Genomic DNA, 24,358 nt, shown 5'->3' with positions numbered 1-24,358 from the left:
TTTGCTGCCCCTTCCAAGTGGAAAGATTTGGAAAGCGATGCAGGAAAGGCACGGCCATTAGCAGAACCCATGCTAATTAGGGGCTGTCGTTTGGGGTGCCGTTTGCTGGTGGCAAAGAGGAGACAGGTTTGGATGGTGGTGGGGCAGGGGGTCGGGTGCTTGGGTGGCAGGGAAGAGCCTCAAGTGTCATCTGTATTGGTGAGGCCAAACCAGAGGCTGCCGGGGGGGTGTTGGTGGCAGGTGTGTTATTTTCCCTTTTTCTGCTGGAAAAGGGTGCGTGGCAGCCTGGGATGAAGGCATGATGCTGGAGAAGCGTGCTGGTGGGTGACAGCAACACCGGCACCAGGCGGCAACATTTATCTGCTTGTCTGAGGTAGCAAAACCTGTTTGTGCACGCATATGAAATTAAAAATAATTAAAATGGAGAAAAAAAGTGTTTGGCAGCTGCCACAGACCCGCTGTGAGATTTTTGATATGTGGGGAAACGTTCCTGCCCGTGTCCCCAGCTGGCAGGGAGAGCAGCAGCCGGCGCAGAGCTATGTTGTGCTGCTGGGCCAGTTGCTTGGAAAAAGGAGAAGGGAAAAAAAACCCCAAAAACAACAAAAAACCCAACGCAAATACAAAACAAAGAGGAAAAGGCACCCAGGAGGGTGGCAGCAGGCGCGACTGGGGTTTCCAAGGCTACTGCCAGGCTGCGGCTACCAGCCACGCAGCTCTTGGCTCGCTTGCATGTGGGATGCGGGGTTGCTGCAGGGCTGGAGTAGCTCTTCGGAGGTTTTTGGGTTGGTTTTGTCAGCACCAGCCGTGCAGCGGACGGGGCCAGGCGATGCGAGCCTTCCTGAGGAGCTCAGAGGGCTGCTTCGAGCTGAGCCCGCGCACCACGACCATAGGCAGGCACCCGGCGTCCGACATCGTCCTGCGGGTAAGGGCGAGGTGGCAGCCCCCACACACGCCACGGTGCTGCGGGTGTCAGGGATGTACCGGGGTCCGTGGGGGCTCCTGGCTTGCTTACCCCAAGGAGAGGGGGGCCTGACCGAGGAGTAACCAAACCCGAGCTGCCCTCCGGCAGGTTCCCTGCTTGCCCGCTGATTGCCTGCTGCCAGTCCCCAGGTGTAGCGCATCACCACGCAGCCCTCGCCTTCATCGCCTGGGACCAAAGCTTTGTCCTTCAGGACCTCAACTCCCCCCACGGCACCTTCGTCAATGGGTGCCAGGTCCAAAACGCGGCTGTCAGGGTGACGGCGGGGGACAGCCTGCGCTTCGGCACGGGGCAGGCAGCATCCTTCCAGCTGGTGGTGGAGGGGGATGCCCAGGTAAGGGGCTGCTGCTGCCGGGGGGGCTGCGTGGGGCTGCCGGGGGGGGAGCTGGGGCTGGCTCCCTGTCTCTACTGGGCGATCCCGGGGAAAGGCCGGGCTGGGGGGAATGAAAAGCCGGAGCTCCCTCTGCTGAAGAAACTCGGCCAGTTCAGTAGGGAAAGGAAAAGCAGGGGGCAGGTTTCCCAGCAGCAACTTGGACCTGGGCAAAGAAAAAAAAAAACAAACCAAAAAACAAAAAATCCCTTGGAGATGGTCTGGCAGACGTCCCTTTCCTCTGTTCGTGTGTTATTTATTGATTAATTGCTCCAACGCTACTTAGGGACAGAGAAACTAAGGCTTGGATCAAACCTAGAGCAAACCAAGAGCTCCAGCCCGGAGGGTGCTTTGCTCAGCACGGGTGGGAGCCACCAAAATGAGCTGTGTGGCACGGGTGGCTGGAGCCACCAAAACGTGCTGTGTGGCACGGGTGGCATGTGGCAGTTGGCTTTGCAGCGCGGCAGAAATCCAGAGCAACTGTCAACTGGTGGAGAATGCAGCCGAACACAGCGGCAGTCTCCTGTCTCCGGGAGAAGAACCCTTTTGGGATATCTGCAGAGGTCATTGAGCCTTTGGGTTACAAACCAGATAAGGATTGCAAAGTTCCAGTGGTAGTTTGGTTATTCTGGCTCTTGAGGAAGCTAAAAAAGCAGATACTGAGCTCCAGCCCCCATGTGTGTATGTGTATCCTGGCAGCGGGGGTCACGGAACCCGGTCGCCTAGCAACACCTAGCAGCATCCCCCAAACAGAACGCGAGTCTGCCAGGCTGCGCACCCACGTGCTGGTCTGGGAGGTCTCGGCAAGGATCCCGGTGGCTCAGGGTGACCTGCTGAGGGCAGAGTTCTCCAGAAAGCCTTGGCTAAGTGAAATCGGAAGCCGCCGAGCTGCACGGTGACGCCGGAGCAGCCGGGGTGCTGGTGCTGGTTAGGTGAAGCTAATACCTGCTGGAGCCGCGAGCACCGGGCTTTCTGAACATGCACGTGTTGGATGTCCACGGACAGCCGTGTTGCACCGTGGTCTAGCAGAAGCCCTGTGGGTGCCTCATCATCGCTCTGGGCTCTGCCACCCTCCTCTGGTGGAATTGCTTTGAAGCCCGACCCTGCTGACTGCAGAGTAAATCCCCTCTGTGCTGCACCCTGCAAAGCATCTCGTACAGGTAGGTCTCTCATTTTCGGTGGCATTAGGGGCACATGTTCTAACAGGGAGCAACACCTGGCGAGGAGTCACGTCCCTGCAGCACCTCGGAGTGCGGGACAAGCGCCCAGGAAGGGACAGCACCCATGCTATGGTGGAATCCAGCCGTGGGCAGGCGCCCCAGATAGCATCGTCAGCCAGAGTGATGGGGCTTAGACATGCCCTGGGAGAAGACGAGGTGCTGGAGCAGCGGGAGGCGTGTGCTGGGCTCTTTGGCTCCATCACAGACAGATGCTGGGGTGACAACCAGGTGCTGGGGGTCTCGTGCAGGCCAGGTCCAAGGGCATGCTGGCGGGTGTTTGGTTCAGCCCTTGTAATTGAGGGCTACGCGTAAGCCGGCATATGAGACCTTAATAGTGGTTCATCTCTGCTATGCCGGAAAGCTCGGCTCGTAAGGGGAATAACAGCTGGTGTCACAATTACCAGTGTGACAGGCCCAGTGCAAGGTCTGATAACTGGGATGGCAAGCCAAGAGGGCACTGGGAGGCTTTGGGTCAGCCTGGTGAATGGGCAAAATGATGGGATAGGACTGGACTACAGGCATGTGAGCTGGGAGAGGCGTGAAACGAGGGATTCTGGATGCTGCAAATGGCACACAGAATTAGGGTAGCTAAACCGAGAGAGGGGAAAGAGCTCCAAAGACTGGGCAAACCCCAGTTGTTTCTTTCTATTTCAGCAAAGCGTTTGGGCTTCCTGCTGGGAGCGTGATACTTGGGGATGGAAACAGGAAAGGACTGAAATGCTGCTTCCACTCAGATCTGGGCCGGGGTTTTGTACAATGTAGTGTGTGCACGTTGGGGCTGAGCACCTCCCAAAAGGCTTGCTGTAACGTGGTCTTTGTCCACCGTAGGTGTCCTGTCCCGCCATGAATCATTGCACGACGTGGAGCAGGCCCTTCCCGGCTGTTTTGCAGCCTAAACCCTCCCTGTCACCATCTCCTTCCCACCTACCCTTGCTGGAGCAGCAGCGTCCTCTGAGCTTGCTGGGCAGTTGGTCTACCAGGAGATCTGCCCATGTGCCCCGTCCGCCACAGCAGGAGCAACCCAGCAGATCCTGGGCTCTCAACGTGACCACCACCACCACCTTGCTGGACTCTTCCAGCAGGAGCTTCACGTCGAGTTCAGGTATGCCCCGGTGCCCAGCCCGGTGGGCTGCAGCCTCTTAACGCTGAGCAGCGTGGGTCTGAGCAGAGGTGGGTTTGATATGAGCCGGGGTGTGACAAGTGTCACCAGCAACTGGGTATGAGTCTTTCTCCAGTGGAGCCAACAGGACACCATGTATGGTCCTTGGTGGCCTCTGGGTCAGGAACAAAAAGAGCTGTGACATGCAGAGGGGAATGCCATTGCTCTCACAGCTGAGAGGCACGTTTCCTCTTCCTTTTTCCTTGTGTGCTCAGGAAGGGTGATGGCTGACTTGTATCTGCACTGGTGACCCCCACGCCTATTCCTCTTGTGTTTGAAGGGGTGCTTGTTCCTCCTTCAAAATGCAGGTAATGCCTGCCTCCTTGGATTTGTCTCGAGTGCAGGAATTGTAGACTAGGTCCATAGCTGATACATGTCGGAAAATAAAGTATGCAACAGCAGTGGAGCAGAGGCAGGGGTTTGGGGAACAGTGCAGCTGGAGGAGACTTCTGCTGTGAAGGTAGCTCACTGTGGCCTGACACGCAGTCCAATGGTTTGCCTGGCTTGGGGTTGGGTGCTTGGGGTGGTGTAAGCAATGCAAAGTCAGCAAGGAAGAACCAAAGCATGGCTGGTGCTGCAGAGCAGGGGCAGCACCCTGCAGTCCCAGCAGCATCGCAGAAAGATGCAGAACTGGAAACTGCAACGATGGTAACGGGAAGGAAGCACACACTCCAAGGTAGCACGTATTCATCTGAATTTTAGGAAATAGGGCCAAAAGGATCCACAGCCCCAGTGGCAGTGAGCATAGCCGTTTGCACGCGGCGAGCCCTGGAAGCATAGCTTCTTTCCGTGGGGCTGGCAACGCCAAACAGAGGAGCCTTTCCGTGCTGCGCCTCTGCAGCCTTCGAGGCTTCTTTGGTTCCCGGAGGTGTATTATTCCTCTCTGTTGTGAGGACTGTTTGCACTGGTAAGGGTCTTTTGGGTGCCACAGAGTTGGTTTGTCTGCTGGTGGTGACTTGAGCTCACGGACTGCGAAGTAGCCTCTGCCTTCCCGTAGGTTTGAGGCAAGCGAGGGGGATGCTGCAAGAAGCGTTACCGCTGCCTGCAAGCAGTTCTTCTGCTGATGTTTGCGGCTGTCGTGTTTCTTTTCTTCCAGACTTTAGGAGCAGCCCAGACAGGAATGTGAGACATTTATGGGGAGCCCCTTCCCTGGTGCCTCGTGATGCGGATTGTGTCTCGCAGAAGGTGATGGTGGGGAAGGTGTGAGGGATGCCATCCCTGGCCTGGCCCTTGGCAGAGCAGGCAATAAACCCTGCCAAATGGTTGTGTGTCTGACCGTGTGTTCCAGCAGGGTGCAGGGGATGCCACTGAAGGGGACTGCTGGGTGGCTGGAGGATGTGGTGCAGTGGGATGTGGGCAGCCAAGGCGAGCAGGTGGCATGCAATCCATGCCCATGAGCTGGTACCACCAGAGCCGGTGTCCCAGCATCTCCGTAGCAGCAGGCTGGCAGACAACTGCCATAATCTGCCCACAGGGTGAAAAGCTTCTGCAACTGGACAAGGAGATGGATTGCCTCTCAGGGTTGGGAACAGAAGCAAAGCAGGAAAAGGAGGTGGTTATCAATCTGCAGGATGAGATCACAGTGATGGCAAAGACCCTGACTGAGGCAGCAATGAGGAACGAGGCAGAGCTGACCCAGAAGCTGGGAGCCATCAACCGAGAGCTGGGAGCCAGAACACATGAGGTCAAAGCCTTGGACCAACAGCTGAGAGCCAAAACAGAGGAGATCAAAGCCTTGGACCAAAAGCTGGAAGTCAAAACAGAGGAGATCAAAGCCTTGAGGGAACAGGTACTGAGTGCCAGGGTCAGTACTGAGCAGGGACAGTACCGTGCCGATACAGGTGGTGGGCAAACACCCAGGTTTTGGGAGGAGCAGCTCGAGTGTCAGAAACCAAGGGAAATGAGGGCAGTGGGATTTTTGCTTTTATTCCAGTTGCTTTGCACATTTGCTTGCTTCCTCTGCAAGCTGACCTTAAAGAAGCCAGTGAATACATGTCCCCTGTACGTGGTGGGCTCTGTAAAGCTGCAGCGGGGAGGGACACAGAAGCTGCACCAGCTTTGGGTGCGGGAAAGGCATGCAAGGTCACCTCGGACACCGAGCTTCCCCCCGGCCGCGGGAGCAGCCTGCAGGGATGCAGCTGCAGGGGTGTGATACCCATCCCAAAGGCCACACAGGCCCATGGAGCCCAGCTGGAAATAGGTGGCTGGGTAAAGGAGGGAGGGCTTACAGTGGCCTTCTCCAGGGGGATGTCAGCAGCAGTGTGTGTGTCACCCACACCTTCTGAGGCCTTGGAAACATCCTGGCAAGCCAGTGACAGGGTCCTCCTGGGTGTCTCCAGGTGGGAAAGGGGCCGGTCCCCACTGCCGGCCTGATGCGTGGTGCACAGGTCAGCAGCTGGGCATCTCCACCAGCCTGGCCTGGCTGCATCCTGCTCTCCTGCTGGGCCTGAAGGAGGCGGTGAAATGCTCTCTGCTGGTCCTGACTGTCATGAAAAGGAGTTTTTCAGCAGCAGGTTCCTGGGGGGAGAAGAGGCGAGATAATTTTGGGGTGCTGTCAGCGTGGCTGCTGTTAGGCTGCCAAGATGAGATGATGTGCGGTGCCTTTCTTTTCTTCCTGGCACTTTTTCTTTCTCTGACAAAAGCCTCGCCCACCAGTCCATGTGCTCTTCTGTGCCCTCCAGTAACTGCTTTGCGAAACCAGTTGCTTGAGCGGTGGGGAGCATGCTTGTGCCTCCTGCACAGCAATGTTAGCTGCAGTGGATGGCACAGGCTGTTCCCCCATCCCCATTTCCAGGGGGGAATGTAAAAAACATCTTTGCAGAAGAAACGCCAATGGGAGTTGTTAGCGGCTCTGGATCTGTGTATTTGGTAATAAATACATATGTCTGGAGAAGGCGATGAATCTACAGGCGTTTCTGGCTGTTAAAGTGTTAGCAGTGTCACCCCGGCCCAGCCACAGATCACCAGCATGGCTAATGGTGGGAGATGGTACTTCTCCACGCCTCTTATGTCAGGATTTGAGCATGAACAACCAAAGCAAATTAGAGGCAATGCCATTCGAGGCAAGGTGCTGAGTGAGCTGGAGATGCTCAAGGGTAGCCCCATCAGGCCATATCCTGGGAGTGCTAGACTTCCCTCTTCCAGGGGAGCTGTAATAGAGGCAATAAGTGATGCGGCAGGTAACACGGGGGGCATCTGTGTTTTACAGATCATCGACCTGCAGAAAGGCTCCAGCCAGATTTTCAGCCATTCCCTCTATGAAAGAGACCAGGAGATTGGAAGGCTGCTAAATGAGAGTGAGAAGTTGAAGAAGGAGCAGGCTCTGGCCACAGGTACTGTATCCCTGGAGCTCTGCGCAGGGGCATGATGCAGTTTGGGACCGGCTCTTGACAGCGAGTGAGCACTGGCCAAACAGTCCAGGCAACAAGCCACTTGTAGTGGCTCCTGGAAATTGTCCATCCTCTGTGTCTGTGTCCTGCAGTTCTGCGGGAGTTGCAGGCGGTGTCAGACAGGACAGGACAGTGAGAGGAGGGAAGGTGGCAAACGATGGGACCGAGAGCTTTGGTAGGGGGGAAAAAAGTTCAAACGTTGACGGCAGCGCAGGCTCGGAGCCGCTCAAAAGCGGGGCTGTGTGACAGGTGCCGTGGCAGAGACCTGCCTGCCCAAGCTGCTGCAGAAGCCGCCTCAGACCACGAGCCATTTCCAATGCTCGTGGCATTTGGCGGGCACAGGGAATGCCCCATGGGCACGAAATACTGGCTTTTGTACTGCGTTCAGAGAGAGCAGCAAAAGCGTTCCGCTTGTACGTGTTGCCTGAGTTAAGGGTGTGATATCGGTGCCAGGCAGGGAGGAGACATCAGAGCTGTGGATCCAAGTAAGGCAGCAAGAACAGATCCGTAGGAGCTGCTCATCCTCCTGCAAGGCCTCGAGGAGCTTGTTAGTGACACTGTCACAGAGCGGCATCCAGCACGGCATGCCAAAAGCTGACTCGGCTTTGCGAGGCCGACGGCTGTCGGGGGAGGAGGGCTGCTGGGCGGCCGGAGGGCTTGGCAGGGATGCGCTTGGGCAGCCTCTCACCCCAGCTGGTTTTCACAGGTCTAGTGAGCAGCCTGCAAAGGGAGATTGCTGGGAAGGAGCAGAGGATCCAGCAGCTCGAGCAAGAGGTTGGAAAAATGAAGAAGGAAAACAGAGAAAAGGACAATCAGATAGCGGTTATTTCTGCCAAGGTCAATAGCTCAGTAATTTAGCCTTGCGTACGTGTGAGTGTGGGAAAGCAGGCTGAGAAGGGTCATGCTTTTCCCTGCTGAGGATTGTAGCAGCTCTGTTTGGGCAGCTCTTTATCAGGGCAGTTGGAACCCACAGGTCCTAGCTGCGTGCAAAAAGAATTTGTGGAGCTGTAGCACAGGGATGTAGCAGTGAGGGGGCTGCGGTCACATCTAGGGCTCATGCAACGCCCGACAGAGCGGTGTCACCTTGCCCATCCCCCTCCTTGTTCCACATTCATGTACCCTGGATGTCTGCTAGCAAAGCCCTCATGCTGAGGTCCTCCTGAGGAGCCCTGGAATCTCTGTCTTTATGTGGCTCCCGGCAGCCCAGCCTGGTTTTTCCCTTAAAGAAAGCGGCTTGTGTGGCAGGTTGTTTCGCTGTATTTGCAGCTCCCTCCTCAGCTGGCGTTGCTGCATCGCCTGCATTGTAAGCACAGAGCGGGCGCTGTGTCTGGGCTGGCTGGATAGGCAGGTACACTTCCAGGAGTGATTTCAGGGACTGACTGTGGATTTGAAGGAATGGAAAAGATGCAGAGGTCGGGTGCAGGCAGTGGTCGTGGCACCTGCCAGCCTGTACCCTGCTGAGCATCCTCCCCGAGTTGCTCTCTGGAGACAAATGATGTGGCCCGCTTTGCTGAGGGCCAGCCCTTGAACGGGTGAAAGGGGCTGCGTGGGAGCGCTCGAGCCGCCGTGCAGGGGAGCAGGGGGGACCAGGCATGCCGGGGAAGCATCCTTGTAGTGCAGAGAGGCTACCCAAGTACCCACTGGCCCTTGGTGGCCCACACTGCTCACGTGTAGGCAGAGCGCATGTCCCAGAGCATCCCTCTGCTGTTTCCCCTGCTCCATGGGTGCAGGAAGACCCAGAGCTGGTGCACGCAGCTTGTGGGAAAGGTGCTTGGGGCGGGCAGAATGGGGTCAGTCTCTGGAACACCAATATCCTGAAATGTCGAGCTGCCACACACAGCCTGGCACAGGGATGATTAACCTGGAAATGTTGGTTAACGTCGAGTTCTGCTGACGGTGGGTGTTTGAAAGTAGCATTTGTTTTCCAGCATCCTTTGCCCTCTCCACCGTTACACTGTTCCTCAGGCCAGAGGGCTTTCTCTCTGTCAGGTACCCCCTGCAGATGTTTTTCCTTCTCTCAGCCAATTAAAGCAATGTTTTAATCCAGTCAATTCCAGGCACAGATACTCCAGTGCTCTCAGTGCCTTGATGGCCCCATCATGGGCACTCTGCCACCCCTTGGGCATATGAGCACTCAGCTGGGCCATAGCACTGAAGTACAGCTTGACATTTGCTGCAGAAGTGACAGAATCTGCCTGCCTTAATGATTTGTTTTCCCTGCTTGCTGTTCATTCTAGTGCTCTAGAATTAAAGAGGAAATGAAGCATGAAGTTGAAAAGCAAGAAATAACTACGTGCCGACACGTAAGTCTCAAGTCATTTGGGGTGATGGAGTGCACGGGAGAGCAGCGACACAGGAATGCATCAAGAGAATCATTAACTGGGCATTTTAAGGGACTTGTTTGGAATCCGGCTCCTGTAATAGACGGCACCTAATGTGCATAAGGAACCGGAAGAGCATAGATGCCCATAGAAATTGTAACACTGCATTACAATGCAGGAGGACACTGTCAGAAATGAGAGTGAAATGCCACTTGAAAGCCCATATAACCACAGTAAAACTAGGTTAGAAGACAAAGGCAGGGTAGATGAAATGGGACGGCTGGGAAAAATGTTTCACTTATGGGGTGAAGTCATCCTGAGAGGCAATGCCTGGCTTCTTGGGTGCGACCCTCCACCATCCCGGGACTTTTGCAGCGCATCTGGGAGCTGGAACGTGACATGGACAGGCTGCAGCAGGACATCCAGAAGCATTGTGCTGAGCAGGAGAGCATCCGCAGCAAGCTGGCTGAGAAAATCAAGGTAATCATCTGGCTATGGGGTATGCAGCGGAGGGCAGGCACACCCTGGCGAGCACACAGCAGGTACCTTGGCTGCCTGGCAGGGGTGGCAGAGGTGCGTGACGAGGGCCAGCAGGCCCCAGGAACACAGGCTTGTAGATACAGGCAGGGGGCCAGAAGGCGCTGAGCTCTGCCATGGACCCCAAGGGAAGAAGGTTCCGCCAGTAGCGGGCTGGCCTGTGCAGGCAGCGTGGTGGAAAGCTGAGGATGGATGCTGTCCTGGGGAGCAAGCCTGGGCAAAAAGTGACAGCAAGGTGGGGGGCGATGCTGCAAACCCACGCGCTGCAGCCAAAGGATTGCTGCGTGCCTCCTGGTATTGCAGAGCTCTGCTGGGAGGCTTGTGATGGGAAGAGTGGCGTGATTTTCGGGTATTGCTTTGATATGCAGATGCTCTTGTTGTTGCAGGCTCAGGAGGAGCTGGAAGCAGCATGTGCCAAGCGAGCCCTGCAGCTGCAGGAGATGGGGCGCAGGGAGCACCTGCTGAGAGCCACCATGGGGCAGGCCAAGGAGCAGGTAGGGGGCAAGCGGGGGGGAGCAGCCTGCCGCTGGGGCTGTAGGCAGCACATGTAGGGGTCTCCTCGTGGGGAAGGACATCATGTATGAGTGCAGGGAGGGAAATGCAGAAATGAGCACCGAACCCTGGCATGGGGCTTAACTTGTCATTGGGTGCGGTATAATAGGCTTATCCAGAGGATTTGTGTAGGCGTTGTAGAAGATGTGGTGAGTTTAATGGGATACAGAAAGGCGCTGTACTCTCTGTAATCCCAGTTAGGCTGCTCCGGACCTGTGTGAACGCTCCTCTGTGCCTGGGTAATGCTGCTCTGGGCAGGCACGGCTTTTTGCTGGAGAACATTGTGCTAGTTCATAGAACCACAGAGCGGTTTGGGTGGGAAGGGACCGCACAGAGCACCCAGCTGCAGCCCCTGCCGTGGGCAGGGACCCCTCCCCCCAGCCCCGGCTGCTCCCAGCCCCGTCCAGCCTGGCCTTGGGCACTGCCAGGGCTGGGGCACCCACAGCTGCTCTGGGCAGCCCGTGCTGGCGCCTCACCGCCCTCACCGGGAGCAGTTTCTTCCCAAGATCCAACCTCAGTCTCCCCTCTTTCAGCTTAAAGCCGTTCCGGCCTTGCCCTGTCACCACGTGCCCTCGTACAAAGCCCCCTCCTGCTTTCTCGTAGCCCCTTTATGTACGGGGAGGTGCCCCAAGGTCCCCCCGGCGCCGTCTCTCCCCCAGGCTGAGCAGCCCCAGCCCCCTCAGCCTGGCTCCGCAGCAGGGGGGCTCCAGCCCCCGGTCACTGTGTAGCAGTCCAGCCTGCACCGACTGCCTTTCAGGAGGAAATAGGAACCAGCCATGGGGCAATTCCTGCTAGAGCGCAGGATGGATCCACCACCTGGCTCAGGCGGGCTGTCCTTTGCCATGTATACCGGCCCTGTCATCCTAATCCTCCCGCAGCAGCATAAAGGCAGCAGGGGATGCTCCGGGGTCACATCGTCCCTGGTGGCAGGGACCCGACAGTCTCCCCTGCCGGGGTCCAGGTGGTCACACCGCACGGCTCATAGGCAATGTAAGGGATGGGTGAATCGCAGCACCTGGCTGCCCGGGGGCTGCGAGCCACCAGGGGCATGAAAGGAGGGGTGTCAGGGAACCCTGGCCAAGGCACGCGGTGAAAACGGTGCGTGAGCTGAGCAGTGTCCAGAGGGGAGGGCAAGAGCCCGCACAGGGCCTCGGTGGCAGGGGTGGCAGGCGCCGGGACGCCCTTTGTGCTGCTGTGTGCGGGGTGGGTAGAGCAGGCGGCAGAGCTGCTGTCGGTTACTGGTGATTTTTGTGTTCTGGTGTCACTCTCTGCTGTAGCTGGAGTCCTTCAAAACCCAAGTGATGCAAGCCTGCTCTCCGGCAGCAGCAGGGAAAGACGTGTCAGAGCAGCAGGTGAGTTTGGATCCCAGTGCACAGAGATGCTCGGTGCCTCCAAAGCCCAGTGTGGCTCGAATTGGCCATGGTGCCTGCTCCCTCCACGGTAGTGCTGGTAGCGTCCGAGCCTCTCCAGATGGTAAATTGTGCCACAGCTGTCCCAGCTGTTCATGTGGAGGAGACACAACCCTTTGGTCCCCCAAAGCCTGGATGGGGTCAGGGGGCTGCAACAGAGAGGAGCCCAGGAGTCTGGCGGGACTCCCAGTTTGTGGCAAGCCTTCATCACTGCCCACGGAGACGATCTGCCGTCCTGCAGCTGCAGTCAGGTATTAGCACAGCGCCTCAGGCTCCTCTTCCTTGGCCTGCTTTTGCCAGGTGCTAGAGAAGGTCAGGCAGATCTCCAACAAGAGCCAGCAAAGCCACGAGAGAGAGAAGTACCTGCAGGAGGAATTAAGCTCCAGGCTCTCTGAGGAAAAGGAGGTGTCTGCCAATCTTGAGCTGTTCCAGAAATCCCTGCAGGAGCTCCAGGTCAGTCCTTTAAATACCGATGACAAGCTGGCAGTCGGGAGATGAGCAGCACAGGGCAGGTTTTTGGCCTGAGGCTAGGTCAGAGAGCAGATATGCCAGTGCCTCAGCACCAACCAGCGTGCAGCTCTCCTGAGCAGTGAGAGGTGTGTGTAGCCCCTAAAAGCATTGGTGGGAAAGAAAGAGGAGGTGTCACAGAAAGGGGCCTCCCCCGGGCCTGCAGGGAGCTGGTCCCACTGAAGATGGTGACCCTTGAAGCAAAGTGTGGTACCCAAGTGTTCCTGCAGTGGTACCCAGGAGATGTGCAGAGATGCTGTGTTAGCTGCCAACCCCCAGAAGCCCACGGACTGTGGCAGCTAACTTGTTTCATCGCTTGTGTTTTTGCCCAGACTTGCCTGAAGAGCTCCTGCAGCAGCCACAACCTGCGAGAGGAGCTGAAGAGGCTGGAGGCAATGTGCCTGCATCCCGTCATCTCAGCCCTCAGGGCAATGGTGGTGGAACTGGCACGTGTGCCCCTAACCTGGCTGGAGGGTATGGAGCAGCTCCTGGCTAGCGTGGAGATGGACCTGCACTCCTCTGGCAAAGGTCTGTGTCCCGCTGGGTGTCCTTGGGAACACAGCAGCTCTGGGTGGCATGTCCTAGCCAGCCAGCCATAGAGAAGAAAGGCCAGCGTGAGCCATCACTGGGGGATGTCAGGCGAGGTGGGCAACAAAGAAACGCACTGGGGCAGCACTGGGCTTTTATCCCCTGCCACCGTGGCACCGGCTGCCCTGTGTAGCCATGCCGCCCATAGGGGTACAGGGGGGTGTCTGTGAGGCTGCCGTGGTTAGCAGGGTGGTAATGGGAGCACTGGGAGCACTGGGCAGCAGCAAGCCATCCTCAGTTCTTGCGGAAGCGTCGGGCTTAGAGGAGACAGGGGTGATGTGGCCTCATGGGTGGCGGTGTGTGAGAAGGGCAAGTCTCCCATGGGAAGAGGCACCCGGGTTGTGTGCGCAGCCGAGCTCCCTTCCAGCAACATCTGGGCAACAGCCGCAATGTCCCAGGGGTGGGAATGTGCCACGGCTCTAGTAAGCGCAGAGGGGTGACACTCGACTGGCCCCTCAGAGCCTTTCCAAGGGAACCTCGGAGCCTCAATCCTGTAGCCAGAGGCTAGCGAGGGTCTCCGGGTTTAAGGCAGAACTTGCCCACGGATGCCTCTGTCCCCAGTAGCGGGAGGGAAAGCCCGGCCAGGTGTGTGTGTGCTGGGCACCCAGCGAGCGCAGGGGGTGGCTTTGTGGGAAGTCAGTGGCAGTCCCTTCTCCTCCCTGCTGCCTCTGGAGGAACGTGGACTCCCAGCATTGGGTGAGGAGGGTGAGGGCCTGAGATGAAGGTCAGCAATAGCCCAAGGGAGTCGTGCAAGGGGGCAAGCAGGTGGTGGACATGCTGCATGAGCACCCCGTGCAGCAAGCCTCCCTCGGCTTTTGCAGGGCTGCTGGCTACTCTTGAGATGTTGCTGGAGAACAGCCAGGCGGCTGCACAGAAGAATCAGATGCTACAGGTACAGAAATTCATCTGTATGTAAAGCGAGGTGGTTTGGGATCTTTCTGCCAGTAAGCACGACGGTAGCCCACAGCAAGCTGGTGTGGGGCGCGAATTGGGAAGGTACAGTAGCAGAGGTCCCGGGGTCTGCAGTAAGTGCAAGGCAATGGAGAAGACAGAGCCCACCATCAGCGTGTCACTGCCTGTGTCCCTCGTGCAGCCAGGGTGGAGGGCAGTCCTCTCTGTTGGGAGTTGTTTGGGAGCGAATGGATGCAGGAGGTTTACATCTTGCCCCGCTGTTGTGAAGATGCTCCCCTGAACGCCTCGGTATCCACCATTAGGTGCAATTAGAGCAGCAGCGGGAGTCACAGGCTACTGAGCTGCAGGAGCAGATGAAGAAGCTGGAAGCAAAATATGAGCAAGACCTACAGCTAAAAATCCAGCAAATTATATTGGAAAAGGACAAGGAGAGCAAGGAGGTATGGAGGCGCGGTTGCTTGTTAGGAAAATGCCTGTGGTGTGGGAAAAAGAGGTGTCTGGTGAGAGGCAGAAGCCTCTAGCTCCGAACTGCCTGGGTGCAGCCCCAAGGGGCTGGCTGTGGACGCTCTTCGCTATCGATGCAGATGATGGGAACTCCCCGGAGTACGCAGGGTGGAGCTGGGGAGCACCCATGGGTGCCAGCAGGATGCACCAGTGCTTGGGAGAAAGCGCAAAGCAAGGAACATCATCCAGAGTTGTGAGCTTTGTAAGGCATTGCATGGTCTGTAGGCAGCAGCAGGCTTCCTTGCAAGCCCTTTGCTCCCTCCCTTCCCCGGGCTGAGCTCCTTTCAGGGCTGCTTTGGCTGGGAAAGGTGATCTACCCCCCCCGTGGAGCCGGGGGGGCACCCTCAGTCCCGGGGAAGGCCAGGTCATGGAGCCGATGGTGCTGGTGAGGGCATGGTGTTAGTCAAGGCGGTTTGCTGCGTGTCATGATGGGGACAGCATATCGTGGGGTCTTGCAAGGCAGTTTCTCGCGTGCTTCTGTGCCTGTCGTGTGGGGAACAGCTGTTGCCCAGGGCTGGGTTGCCTAAGGACGCAGGTGAGGAGCAGCTAAGCGGCTCCTTGTTGGTCTTTTTGCTGTACTCCCTGGAGTTGCCTTGTGTCCTGCCAAGCTTTTCTCCCATAACGTGCCCCTGCTCCAGAGCGGGGACCCTCTGGCGGGGTTAACCCCAGCCGGCAGCCAAGTACCACACTGCTCGCTCCTGTCCCCACCTCAGCGGGACGGGGAGGAGAATTGGGGAAAAGGTAAAACTTGAGGGTTGAGAAGAACAACTTAATATTTTAATAATAATAACAACAACGATTGTAATTAAAAGGGGGGAGAAGGGGAGAGGAATGATATCCAAAGGGAAGGGGGAAAACCCCAAGTGATGCACAATGCAGTTGGTCACCCCGTGCTGAGCGATGCCCAGCCAGCCCCCAGGCAGTGATCGGCAGACCCCAGCCAACCCCCCCAGTTTATGTACTCAGCGTGACGTCCAGCAGTGTGGCATATCCCTCTGGGTAGTTTGGGTCAGCTGGCCTGGCTGTGTCCCTTCCCAAGTCCTGGTGCCCCTCCAGCCCTCCCGCTGGCAGGGTCTGAGGGACTGAAGAGTTCTGGACTTTAACACTACCCAGCAACTACTAAAAACATCCATGTGCTGTCAACACTGTTCTCCACCAAACCCAAACCACAGCACTGCGCCAGCTACTGAGCAGAAAATGAGCTCTGTCCCAGCCGAAACCCTCCTGGCTGCTTTCCTCAGCGGAGTCGAGGTCTTTTGCCGAATGCTACAACTTTGTGCTGAAACTGTGGGCTCTCAATTCTCAGATGCTGGAGAGCACTGTTGCCAAGGAGAAGGCCCAGTATGAACAAGCCGTGGAGGAAGGACAGAAGAAGATCCAGGACCTGGAGACCCACCTGGGAAGCCTGATCGAGGTCAGTGGCTCGCATGGTAAAGCAGAGCTGCTCAGGCTCAGGATAAAGAACCGTGAAAGCGCTCTGTCGTGTGCTGGTCCGCTTGGCCAGGGGCCATCGGTGGGCTGTGGGGTGCACCCCCACCTCCCCAGTAGGCAGAGATGCATCTCCACAGAGAGAATGGTGGATTCCACCAAGTTCGGTAACTTAATTGCTGCCAATGTCCTCATGCAGGAGGTAGCAAGGCGGTCCGAGGAGCTGGAGGTCACCAACGGCAAACTGAGAGCAGCTGAGCTCAAGCTGGAGGAAAGCACCAAGCGAGAGGTAGCTGCGACCACCCACGCGTGCAGGCGGAGGACGTAGTATGGGGCAGGGTTTCGGTGGGGAGGGGTTCCCTGGGCCCCACAGCCCTGAAATCCTGCCCTTCCCTCTGTCCTCCCGACTGCCCGCCGGGTGAGAGGATGCGGATCGCGATCCCAAAGGAAAAGTGAGAGCGTGCGCCTTGTTTCCTAGGCGGCCTTGCGGCAGCAGGTACTCACACAGGATAAGCAGCTCCGGAGTGTTCGGAAGGAGAATGAGTTACAGCAGCAGAAACTGCGGGAAGAAGCAGCAGAATATAAAGAGCAAAGCAAGCAGCATACTCTGACCATTGTGGCTTTAGAGGACAGGTTGCTGGAGACCAAGCAGCAGCAGAAGGTGCTGGAGGAGGAAAAAGCAGCACTCGTGGAGAAACTGGAAGGTAACTAAGGGCTGCGTGGGATGAGTGGGTGCTGGGAACCTTCTCGGTGAAGGTGGGATTGGTGTGGAGAGGGAGCAGGGCTGTTGCTGCTATGGGAAGCGTTGTGCAAGACGAAGGTTTGCCTGCATGCAGGACAAGCTCCGTGGGTCCCTGAAGAAAGCGTTTCACAGGGCCTCGCAGTGCGTCGGTCTGTGGCTTTGGGAACTGGTGGCGTGCCACAGCTGTGGATGGGGCTTCCCTGCTGGAGACGGGCTCCTTGCCCTCCCAACCAACGGGATTGGGGTGCTTCGGGGGGCTGCCCCCTGGCAGAAGCCCCCCCTAGCCGGGAAGGGTGGAAGGAAGTGTCCAAGTGCTGTTGGAGCAGCACTCTGAGAGACACGGGTTTCCAAAACGAAAAAAAAAAAGGTGTCCTGCAGGCTTCAAAGCGGCAGGCCAACATCTCTGCATCACCGAGAAGTAACCAGCCTCTGTTCTGTGTCTGTAGGATTTCAGAGCACTGCCCACGAGTCGACACTGGGAGCTCAGCTGGAGGCCTGTCTCACCACCGAGGCACATGAAAATCTGAGGTGAGCGGCGCTTGCCGATGGGGGGCTGGGTCTGGGGGCTTGGGGAAGAGCCGTTATCCCTCGGGGGGGGGCTGGAGGGAGACCAAGGGGCTGTCTGCGCCGATGAAGAGTCCTTTGGCTAGACCGAGGGGGTCTTAAGTGCAGGTAGTGTCCAAGTGATGCTGACCAGCGGGTGAGCCATCTGCTGCCCGCTCCGGATGGCTCCGGGTGGGAGCGAGCGGGCAAGTGTGGGTGCCCCAGGCAGGAGCCCAGGGGACCGCAAGGCAGCTGAAAACATTAAGTGCATGGATTAATCGTGGGGTGCGGATTAGGGGGGCACGCGCAGGGTCTGTGAACTGAGTTGTTTGAATGAACCGTGGGATTTGCAAGCCTCTTTCTTGGGAACCTCAGGAAGGAGCTGGCAGCAGCGCAGGATGCGGTCCTGGCCCGGGATGCTGCCATCAGCACACTAAGAAGAGAGCTTGCGGTGGCCCAAGCCAGGATAGTGGACATAAAAGGTGAGTGAAGCGTGCTGCGGCATTTCCATCTTCCCATCCACCCCTTGTCCGAGCAGTGATGTGGGCAGGTGGTAACGGGAAACAGACGTCACCATCCCAAAGCGATGGTATCATTCTGATCAGGGCAAAGCCAGCGGTCTGTTCCCTTGTTCCCTTCAGGGAGGCGACTTCTTCCCAGCCCCTTGGCTAAACGATAGCAGCGTGACAGGGAGTGAGGGTCCGTGGGTGCAGAGCGGTGGATGAAACAGGGTCCCTCTTTCTCCAAATCCTACTGGTGAGCTCCTTGGAGGAGCTCCTGAGTCAGCGGAGTGGGGTCCCTGGGTGGGCATGCCCGTGCTCTGGGGTGGCTTTGGAGAGCGGGCGGGAAGGAGCCGGAGCCTGACAGTGATGGCGTGGGCACGGCTTGTGCTCGCTGCCTGTATGGTGAGATGTGAACGCAGGGATGGAGCCAATGAGGAAGGTAAGGAGGGGAAAAGGCAGCGAGTAGGGAAGCACTGGTGAGCCTGTTCTGCAACCTGAAGGCAAATTGCCGGAGGCAGCAATGACTCTGGTGTGCGTCTTGCTCAGCCGTTTAGCAAAGTGGGGTCTGCTGGCCCGGCTGGGGATCCCAGGGGCACTGCCGAGGGCAGGGCCAGGCTCCGCGGGGACAAGCCCTGGCATGGCGAGGGCACACTGGGAAAAGGGAGAACTGCAGGTCCCCTGGGGCTGGGTGAGGAGACAGTCAGAAACCGAGGAAGCTGCTGTGTGCCCAGGGGAGCTGTCCGAGGAGCTGAAGGTGGAACAGGAGCGCAGCCAGGCCCACCTGAAACACCAAGAGTGGGAATTGTCCCTGTTCCAAGAGAAGCTATACCAGATGTCCAGACTCATGGAGAAGAAGGATAAAGATCTGCAAGTGGCAGCTGAGGAGTTAAGGTATATACACTGCCAGGACCCCAGGTGTTGCAAAAGCTTCTGGGTGGAAAGAGCCATGTGAGAGCATCACACTGTAGCTCAGCAGTGTGATCTCTACAGAAGCATCACATGAACCAAAAACTGGTGTTTAGTGGCACTCGTGCCAGCAGGCAGATTGCTGAGGAGTTGCTTGTACCGAGGGGGACGTTCCCACCCAGGCAGTGGTGGTGGGCAGTGGGTGTGTGGGATGCTGCTCTTCCCAAGTTGTTTGGGCGACCTTCTCCCATCACGGTGGCCCACAATGGTCTTGTCTCTCGGCCCAGGCAAGCCAAAGCCCACTGCCAGGCACTGGAGGCTTCCTTGGAAGAAAGGGTGGAAAAGGCAGAGGATGCTTCCAGGAGACCAGCACAGGCAGCCAAAGCCTCCAAGCAGGTAAGTTGGCACAGAGTCTGCCAAGCTCTGGGTGTGCCGAGGGTACCACGTGCCCACACAGTGTTTCTCCCGCACCAGCGCTGCTGCCAGCTAACGAGTTGATGTTTGCACAGCGCCTTGGAGCCGTGAAGCATTGTGCGTGCTCATGGCTGCGATAATTGCTAATTAGAGGGGATAGCAGCGGGTGGGAAGATCTGCAAGCACTCCCTCCTTGTCCCGAACTTGCTGAGGATGCAGCAGCAGGCGGAGGGCTGAGGGTGCAGGGGCAGTGCGTTGCAAGGGACAGGAAAGGACGCTCCTTGTCCGCCTGCACCAAATCCCTGCTTGATTTCCCGGTGCTAGAAACGGGAAGAACGCAAAGGCGGTTGCAGCAGCAGATGGAGGGACTGTAGGATTCGTACAGCCTGTACCACCACAGTGGCAGACAGCGTGCCAGCGAGGCAGGCTGGACGGAGGCGGGCGGCCAGGCGGTGACTCACAGCCAGATGACGAGCGGGGGGTCTCGCCCGTCCTGTGCCACACGTGGTGATGGGGTGGCAAGTGTGGGAGGCCGGAGGGGCAGCCTGGCCCTAGCAGTGCTGCAGGGACTGGCAGCCGGACCTGAGCGCGCTGTTCGCAGCCCCCGCTAGCTGTCTGTGTGTCTGGCTGTTGGGCACAACGCAGCCAGCTGGATGCGGCTGGACCAGGGCAACACGTGCATCTGTGGGCACGGGTATAGATTAAAAGAGAACGATGCATGAGAGAGTCTGAGCTCTGGCCACGGTGTGTAGCACAGTCTTGGTGCGTTGAAGATGGGAAACACTCCACAGTTGTGGAAAATGTCGATGTGGCTGTTGGGAGCCACGCATGGTCCCTCTCCCGGCTTTTGTGGGGCTTATGTCCTGCAGCAGAGCGAGAAAGGGCTCTTGGATGCTGCTCCTCTGCCCAACGAGCCCACAGCAAGATGCTCCGTGGGCTTTGCTCTTGGCCAGTGCCCAGTGGGCAGCATCTGCCAGTAAGGCTGCCTCAGAACCAGGGGTCAGCTGAGCTGGCATGGAACCAGACCCAGGCTGGGCTACTTCTTGCAGGGGCTGCAGCTGGAGCTGGTCAAGCTCGGCACGAAATGCCGAGGCCTCAGGCATGAGGAAATAATCCAGCGCCAACAAAAAGGTTTGTCCGAGCTGCGGGCAAGAGTGAAGATGCTGGAGAAGATGCAGTCATCAGGTAAGTGTGGCTGTCCCTGTAAAGGGAAGGTGCATCTGCTGGCTTCGGCAGAAGCTGGGATTGGTGCCAGCAGAGCACATAAAGTGACGGGCTGTGCTGGGGGCTCGAGCTCTTTGCTTGCAAGCGGCTCAGGCTTTGCCTTTGCGAAGTCAGCTCTCCCACGCACGTGTGTGTGCGTGTAACGCACACAGGTGATGGGAAATCACCTCTGAAGCACCCGCAGCATGGCTGTGGGCTTTAAAAAGGCGCTCAGCATCCTTTGCGGGCATCATGTGCCAGTAAGCTGGTACAGGGGAGGAGGTGGCATTTGCAGGAGCCAGCAGAGGCAGCTGGCAAAGGGGTTTGCAGCAGCAGCTGCCAAGCAGCCAGAGCGGGGTGCAAGCAGGCACCTGCGCTGGGGTGCTGCTCACCTCAAAGCAAGACAGAGCAGCTGTGCCCCAAAGGGACGGAGCCTTGCTGCGGTGCTCTCAGAAGCTTGCAAGTGCTGCACACTGTCTGCTCACCCTGCCTGCTTCTCTGCCGGGCCCTTGCCACCGTGTGCATCTGTGCACCCAGAGCAGCATGGAAAAGCAGCACTTTTTTTGGTGAGAAGCAACAAGTAGAGTAGCAGTTTGTGGTGCTGCCATCTGATGAACAGGGTGGTGTCCCACTTAGTTCTGTAGCGAGAGCAATGCCCAAACAGCTAGCGAGGTGTGCAGGGGCGGCTGGGGTGGGCTTTGCTCCACAGCCTGCACGTCTCTCCGTGCGCTCTGTGCAAGGGCAGCGTGGCCAGCCTTGGGGCGGCTGCAACGTGAAGGTATGAAGCTGTGGTGTGTCATACTGAGAGCAGAACGATGCAGTGACTCTGTGTTTGCCCACAGCTGCCACGCAGAATAGTTCATTGCCAGTGGTGGTCCTGGAAAAAGATTTGCCAGAGGAAGTATTTTGCAAGATGGGTCTCAAGAAGAAGCCAGCAGAAGCACCAGGAGCCAAAGTGAGCAAGGTAAGAAGGCACTTTGTGGGTCGTGGGGCTGGCAGCTGCCTTGGGAAAGTATTCCCTGGGTTAGGGAGGGGCAGGCTCGCAGGGATGCTATAGCAGCAGCCCAGGGGGGAGAGGGAGGTATAAAATCTGGCAGGGTGGGAGGTGCAGCCTAATGGAAGGCAGCACTCGCAGAGCCGGGGCAGCTCCTGTCTGGCCCAGCAGCACTGGTGTAGCGCTGCTCGGGGATACCACAGGCTGTGTGGGTGGGAGGCTTTGGACCACGGCAGTGCCGGGGTGCTTTTGCTGTGCGGGGAGGAGGAGGCAGTGGAACCCAAAGGCAGGTGGTCCAGGCCACCTTGGTCTTTCCTCCCCTGCACAGGTTCCTGGCCAGCTTCCCAATGGGGGCTCACAGGGGCCTGCCAGCCTGGAGGCAGCTGAGGAGATGGACTTCGGTGAGAAGATGGTATGTTGGCGAGAGACACGTGGAAAGGGTACCCCACGTTCATGCAACGCAGGGTGTTTTGAAACACATTTCAGAAGGAAGCAGTCAGCATCGGGGTCCCCAGGAACAGCGTGTCACAGGGCCTGGGGTGTGCTGGGCATCTGCGGAGGGGACATCTCAGCACCCCAGGGTGCACAACAGCGTGTCCTTCTCCCCTCTCTGCCCAATGTCTTCAGGGATATTCCTTTGGGCAGGCTTTTGGTGAGGACAGAGACCTTTGCTGACTGATGCACCCGCTAGAGGAGGCACAAGGCAGACAGCTGCCAGAGGAGGTGGCCACCTCCACCCAGCATAGCGGCTGGGTTGTGTGAGTGGGTCTCTTCCCTCAGAAAAGGGTGTGGAAATGTCCAGCAGGGCAAAGGGATCATCTTGGGAAAGGACAAAATCCCACCCCAAAGAGTCATGTGACTGGGAATTGACCGCCAGGTGTGACAGGGGCCGGTCATGCTGCGGCGCAGTGCATCATCCCCCGGAGCGCCTCGTGCGTGCACGCCGAAGGCACGGGGAGCTGCAGCCAGCCGGCTGTCGAGGCGAGCTCTGAGGAGCTTGCCCAGGGGAAGCCCACGTGGAAACGGAAGGGGAAGGCATGTGGCAGCTTCCCGGTGACATTGCCATTGTCATCTCCTCCGTAGAGCAGAAAGAAAGCAGATGGCTGAGCAGTGTGCTGTTAGGTGGTGGAAGAATTGGCAGGCAGAGTAAATCATGCATTTCCTTTTGTGCCCGCAGTACCTTGATGCAATTAGAGCTCTGGGAAAGCTGATGGAGATGAAGAGGCTCTCAGGAATGCAGCCTTTGAAGAACCTTCCTCAGGAGAAGAGGGAAAAAGCAGGCATGCAGAGACAGCAGGACCTGGAGCTGCTGTATCACAAGGTCAGGAACCTCAAGACTTGCCTACAAAGAAAAGAAGAAAGGCTGAAAGATTACGAGGCCAAAATAAAACAGCTCAGGTATGGAAAGGCGAGGCGGCCGTTAGCCCCAGGTCCCGGGATGCAAAGCCATGTGGGATGGGGGAGCGGAGCAGCACGGCCCCTGAGGCAGGGCGCGTGGTGGGCACAACTGAAAACCAAAGCGGTGGGAGAAATGGAGACGTGGCCCCTCGGTGCTGCGATGGTGCTGTGCGGGGTGCTGTGCAGCTGAGCAGCATTGGAGTGGTGATGGTACAGAGTCCCGAGCCTGCGGTGGCCAGACCCTGGGACACGACAGTGGGTGGCCCGGCCGGGGCAGCAGGAGGCAGGTGTGGGAGCTGATGGGAAGGGCTGTCCGGACCGAAGGCGATGCTCCCGCACCAGGTTATAGGAGCAGGGTGGGACCCATGGGTGCGCTGGTGCCATGGTGTAGAAGGTTATTTCTGGGCTGGTGTAAATGTGCTGCCGCATTCAAAGGAGGCTAGAGGTCTGATAGTGATCTCCAAGGCGGCAGCCGCCCAGCGTCCCTGTCCGGGCTGGTCCGCCAACAGAAGGGATGGAGACCAAAAAATCAGAGGCAAAACTCTGTAATACTCGGTTTGGAGTTTTAGAAAGCAGGCATTCCTTATTTTTTGTGCCGGATGCACAGAGTCTAAGTTCCTCCTAATGTGCATCCTGACTTTATTCACCGTTTGTCTTTACATCGCCAATCTATACAAGTTAATGACATTTCTGAGAAACTATTGGCATATTCATTACAGCTCCATGAACCACATACCATATCTACATGTGGTCTAATGGGTCAGGGGTCCTCTGGTGGTTGGTTGGGACATCTTCATCCTTTCTTCATCCTCTTCATCATCTTCCTCTTCTCCTGGCCCTGTTTCAGCACTCTGGGCTCATGTCTTGGTTTTGCACCGGTTCTTACCTACTAGTAGCTGAACTACACAACGCAGCGCTGCATGGCGATGTCATGGCTATGTTAGTTGCAACATTTACAATTAAGCAGAGCAGTAAAATTCCTCCGGTATCAGGACCACCGCCATCAGTAAGGGGTGCCTGGGGGCGGGCGTGAGGAGGGGGAAGCCTCGAAGAGGCAGCTTCTCATCCATGGTGTAAGGCATAGGAGCAGGGAAAACGCTGGCCAAAACACGTGCAAGGTGTCAGCTGCTCTGACAGCCCGTAGTGTCACCCCGTGGCATGGGGGTCTGAGGTGGGGGGTGGGCACCGTGTGGTTGTGCTCCACAGCCATCGCCTCTGGGCAGAGCCCCGCCTGGGGGTCGCAGCTCAGTGGGGGTGACAGAGCTGCCCCCCATCTGTTTTGCACAGGCTGAATGAAGCATCCCTGCAGCAGTGCCGGGAGGAGGAGTCCAAGCTGAAGGATGAAGCCTACAGGGAGGCAGAAGAGAAGGTTCTGCTGCAGGAGACTCTGGAGAGGACACAGATCCAGCTGACCCAGGCAAAGAAGCTGCTGCAGGAGTCCAGATGGCTGAAGGTGAGAGCAGGGGAGTGGGTAAGTGCAGCCCCCTGAGGGCACCTGGAGTCCCGGGGGGGCAAATATCCCCATGGCCAAGGGTTCAAAGGCAGCTCACAGCGGGCATTGGGCAGCTCTGAGCTCAGCGAGGCACTGGGAGCTGCCTCCGCCCCGACAGTGTAGGAAGGCACAGAGGGTGCGCGGCACGGGGGATGCGCAGCACAGGGGATGTGTGGCACGAGGGATGCACGGCACGGGGATGCGCGGCACAGCCACAACATTCGCCTCTTAGTAAGAGGCAAATCCTGCAAGCAGAAGGCAGGTGACTCCTGGCATTATCCCGAGCCT

General features: G+C 57.7%; 1 protein-coding gene across 1 annotated transcript; it reads left to right on the top strand.

Annotated features, from left to right (window-relative positions):
- The first annotated feature begins 786 nt into the window (after positions 1–786).
- Positions 787–23,029, top strand: FHAD1 (forkhead associated phosphopeptide binding domain 1). Its single transcript, XM_037380060.1, has 27 exons — positions 787–922; positions 1,104–1,313; positions 3,398–3,671; positions 4,825–4,913; positions 5,203–5,517; positions 6,937–7,060; positions 7,824–7,954; positions 9,355–9,420; positions 9,814–9,918; positions 10,362–10,469; positions 11,805–11,879; positions 12,237–12,389; positions 12,776–12,971; positions 13,853–13,923; positions 14,246–14,383; positions 15,754–15,861; positions 16,075–16,164; positions 16,354–16,579; positions 17,064–17,145; positions 17,536–17,642; positions 18,395–18,554; positions 18,857–18,965; positions 20,033–20,168; positions 21,029–21,150; positions 21,509–21,592; positions 22,358–22,578; positions 23,014–23,029. The coding sequence occupies exons 1-27, from the start codon at positions 827–829 to the stop codon at positions 23,027–23,029; spliced, it is 3,612 nt and encodes a 1,203-aa protein (XP_037235957.1). The 5' UTR covers positions 787–826.
- Positions 23,030–24,358: the final 1,329 nt, after the last annotated feature.

The sequence above is a fragment of the Falco rusticolus genome, chromosome 3, assembly GCF_015220075.1.
Source record: "Falco rusticolus isolate bFalRus1 chromosome 3, bFalRus1.pri, whole genome shotgun sequence".
NCBI classification, from domain to species: Eukaryota; Metazoa; Chordata; class Aves; order Falconiformes; family Falconidae; genus Falco; species Falco rusticolus.
The sequence above is the reverse complement of the archived record's forward strand: the minus strand, read 5'-3'. Positions and strand labels throughout refer to the sequence as shown.

Excerpts from the sequence above, each read along its gene's own strand:
- FHAD1 (XM_037380060.1), top strand. The coding sequence starts at position 827 with ATGCGAGCCTTCCTGAGGAGCTCAGAGGGCTGCTTCGAGCTGAGCCCG. Across the intron at positions 7,061-7,823 it reads GGAGCAGGCTCTGGCCACAG|GTCTAGTGAGCAGCCTGCAA; the intron begins GTACTGTATCCC and ends TGGTTTTCACAG. Across the intron at positions 14,384-15,753 it reads AGGACAAGGAGAGCAAGGAG|ATGCTGGAGAGCACTGTTGC; the intron begins GTATGGAGGCGC and ends CTCAATTCTCAG.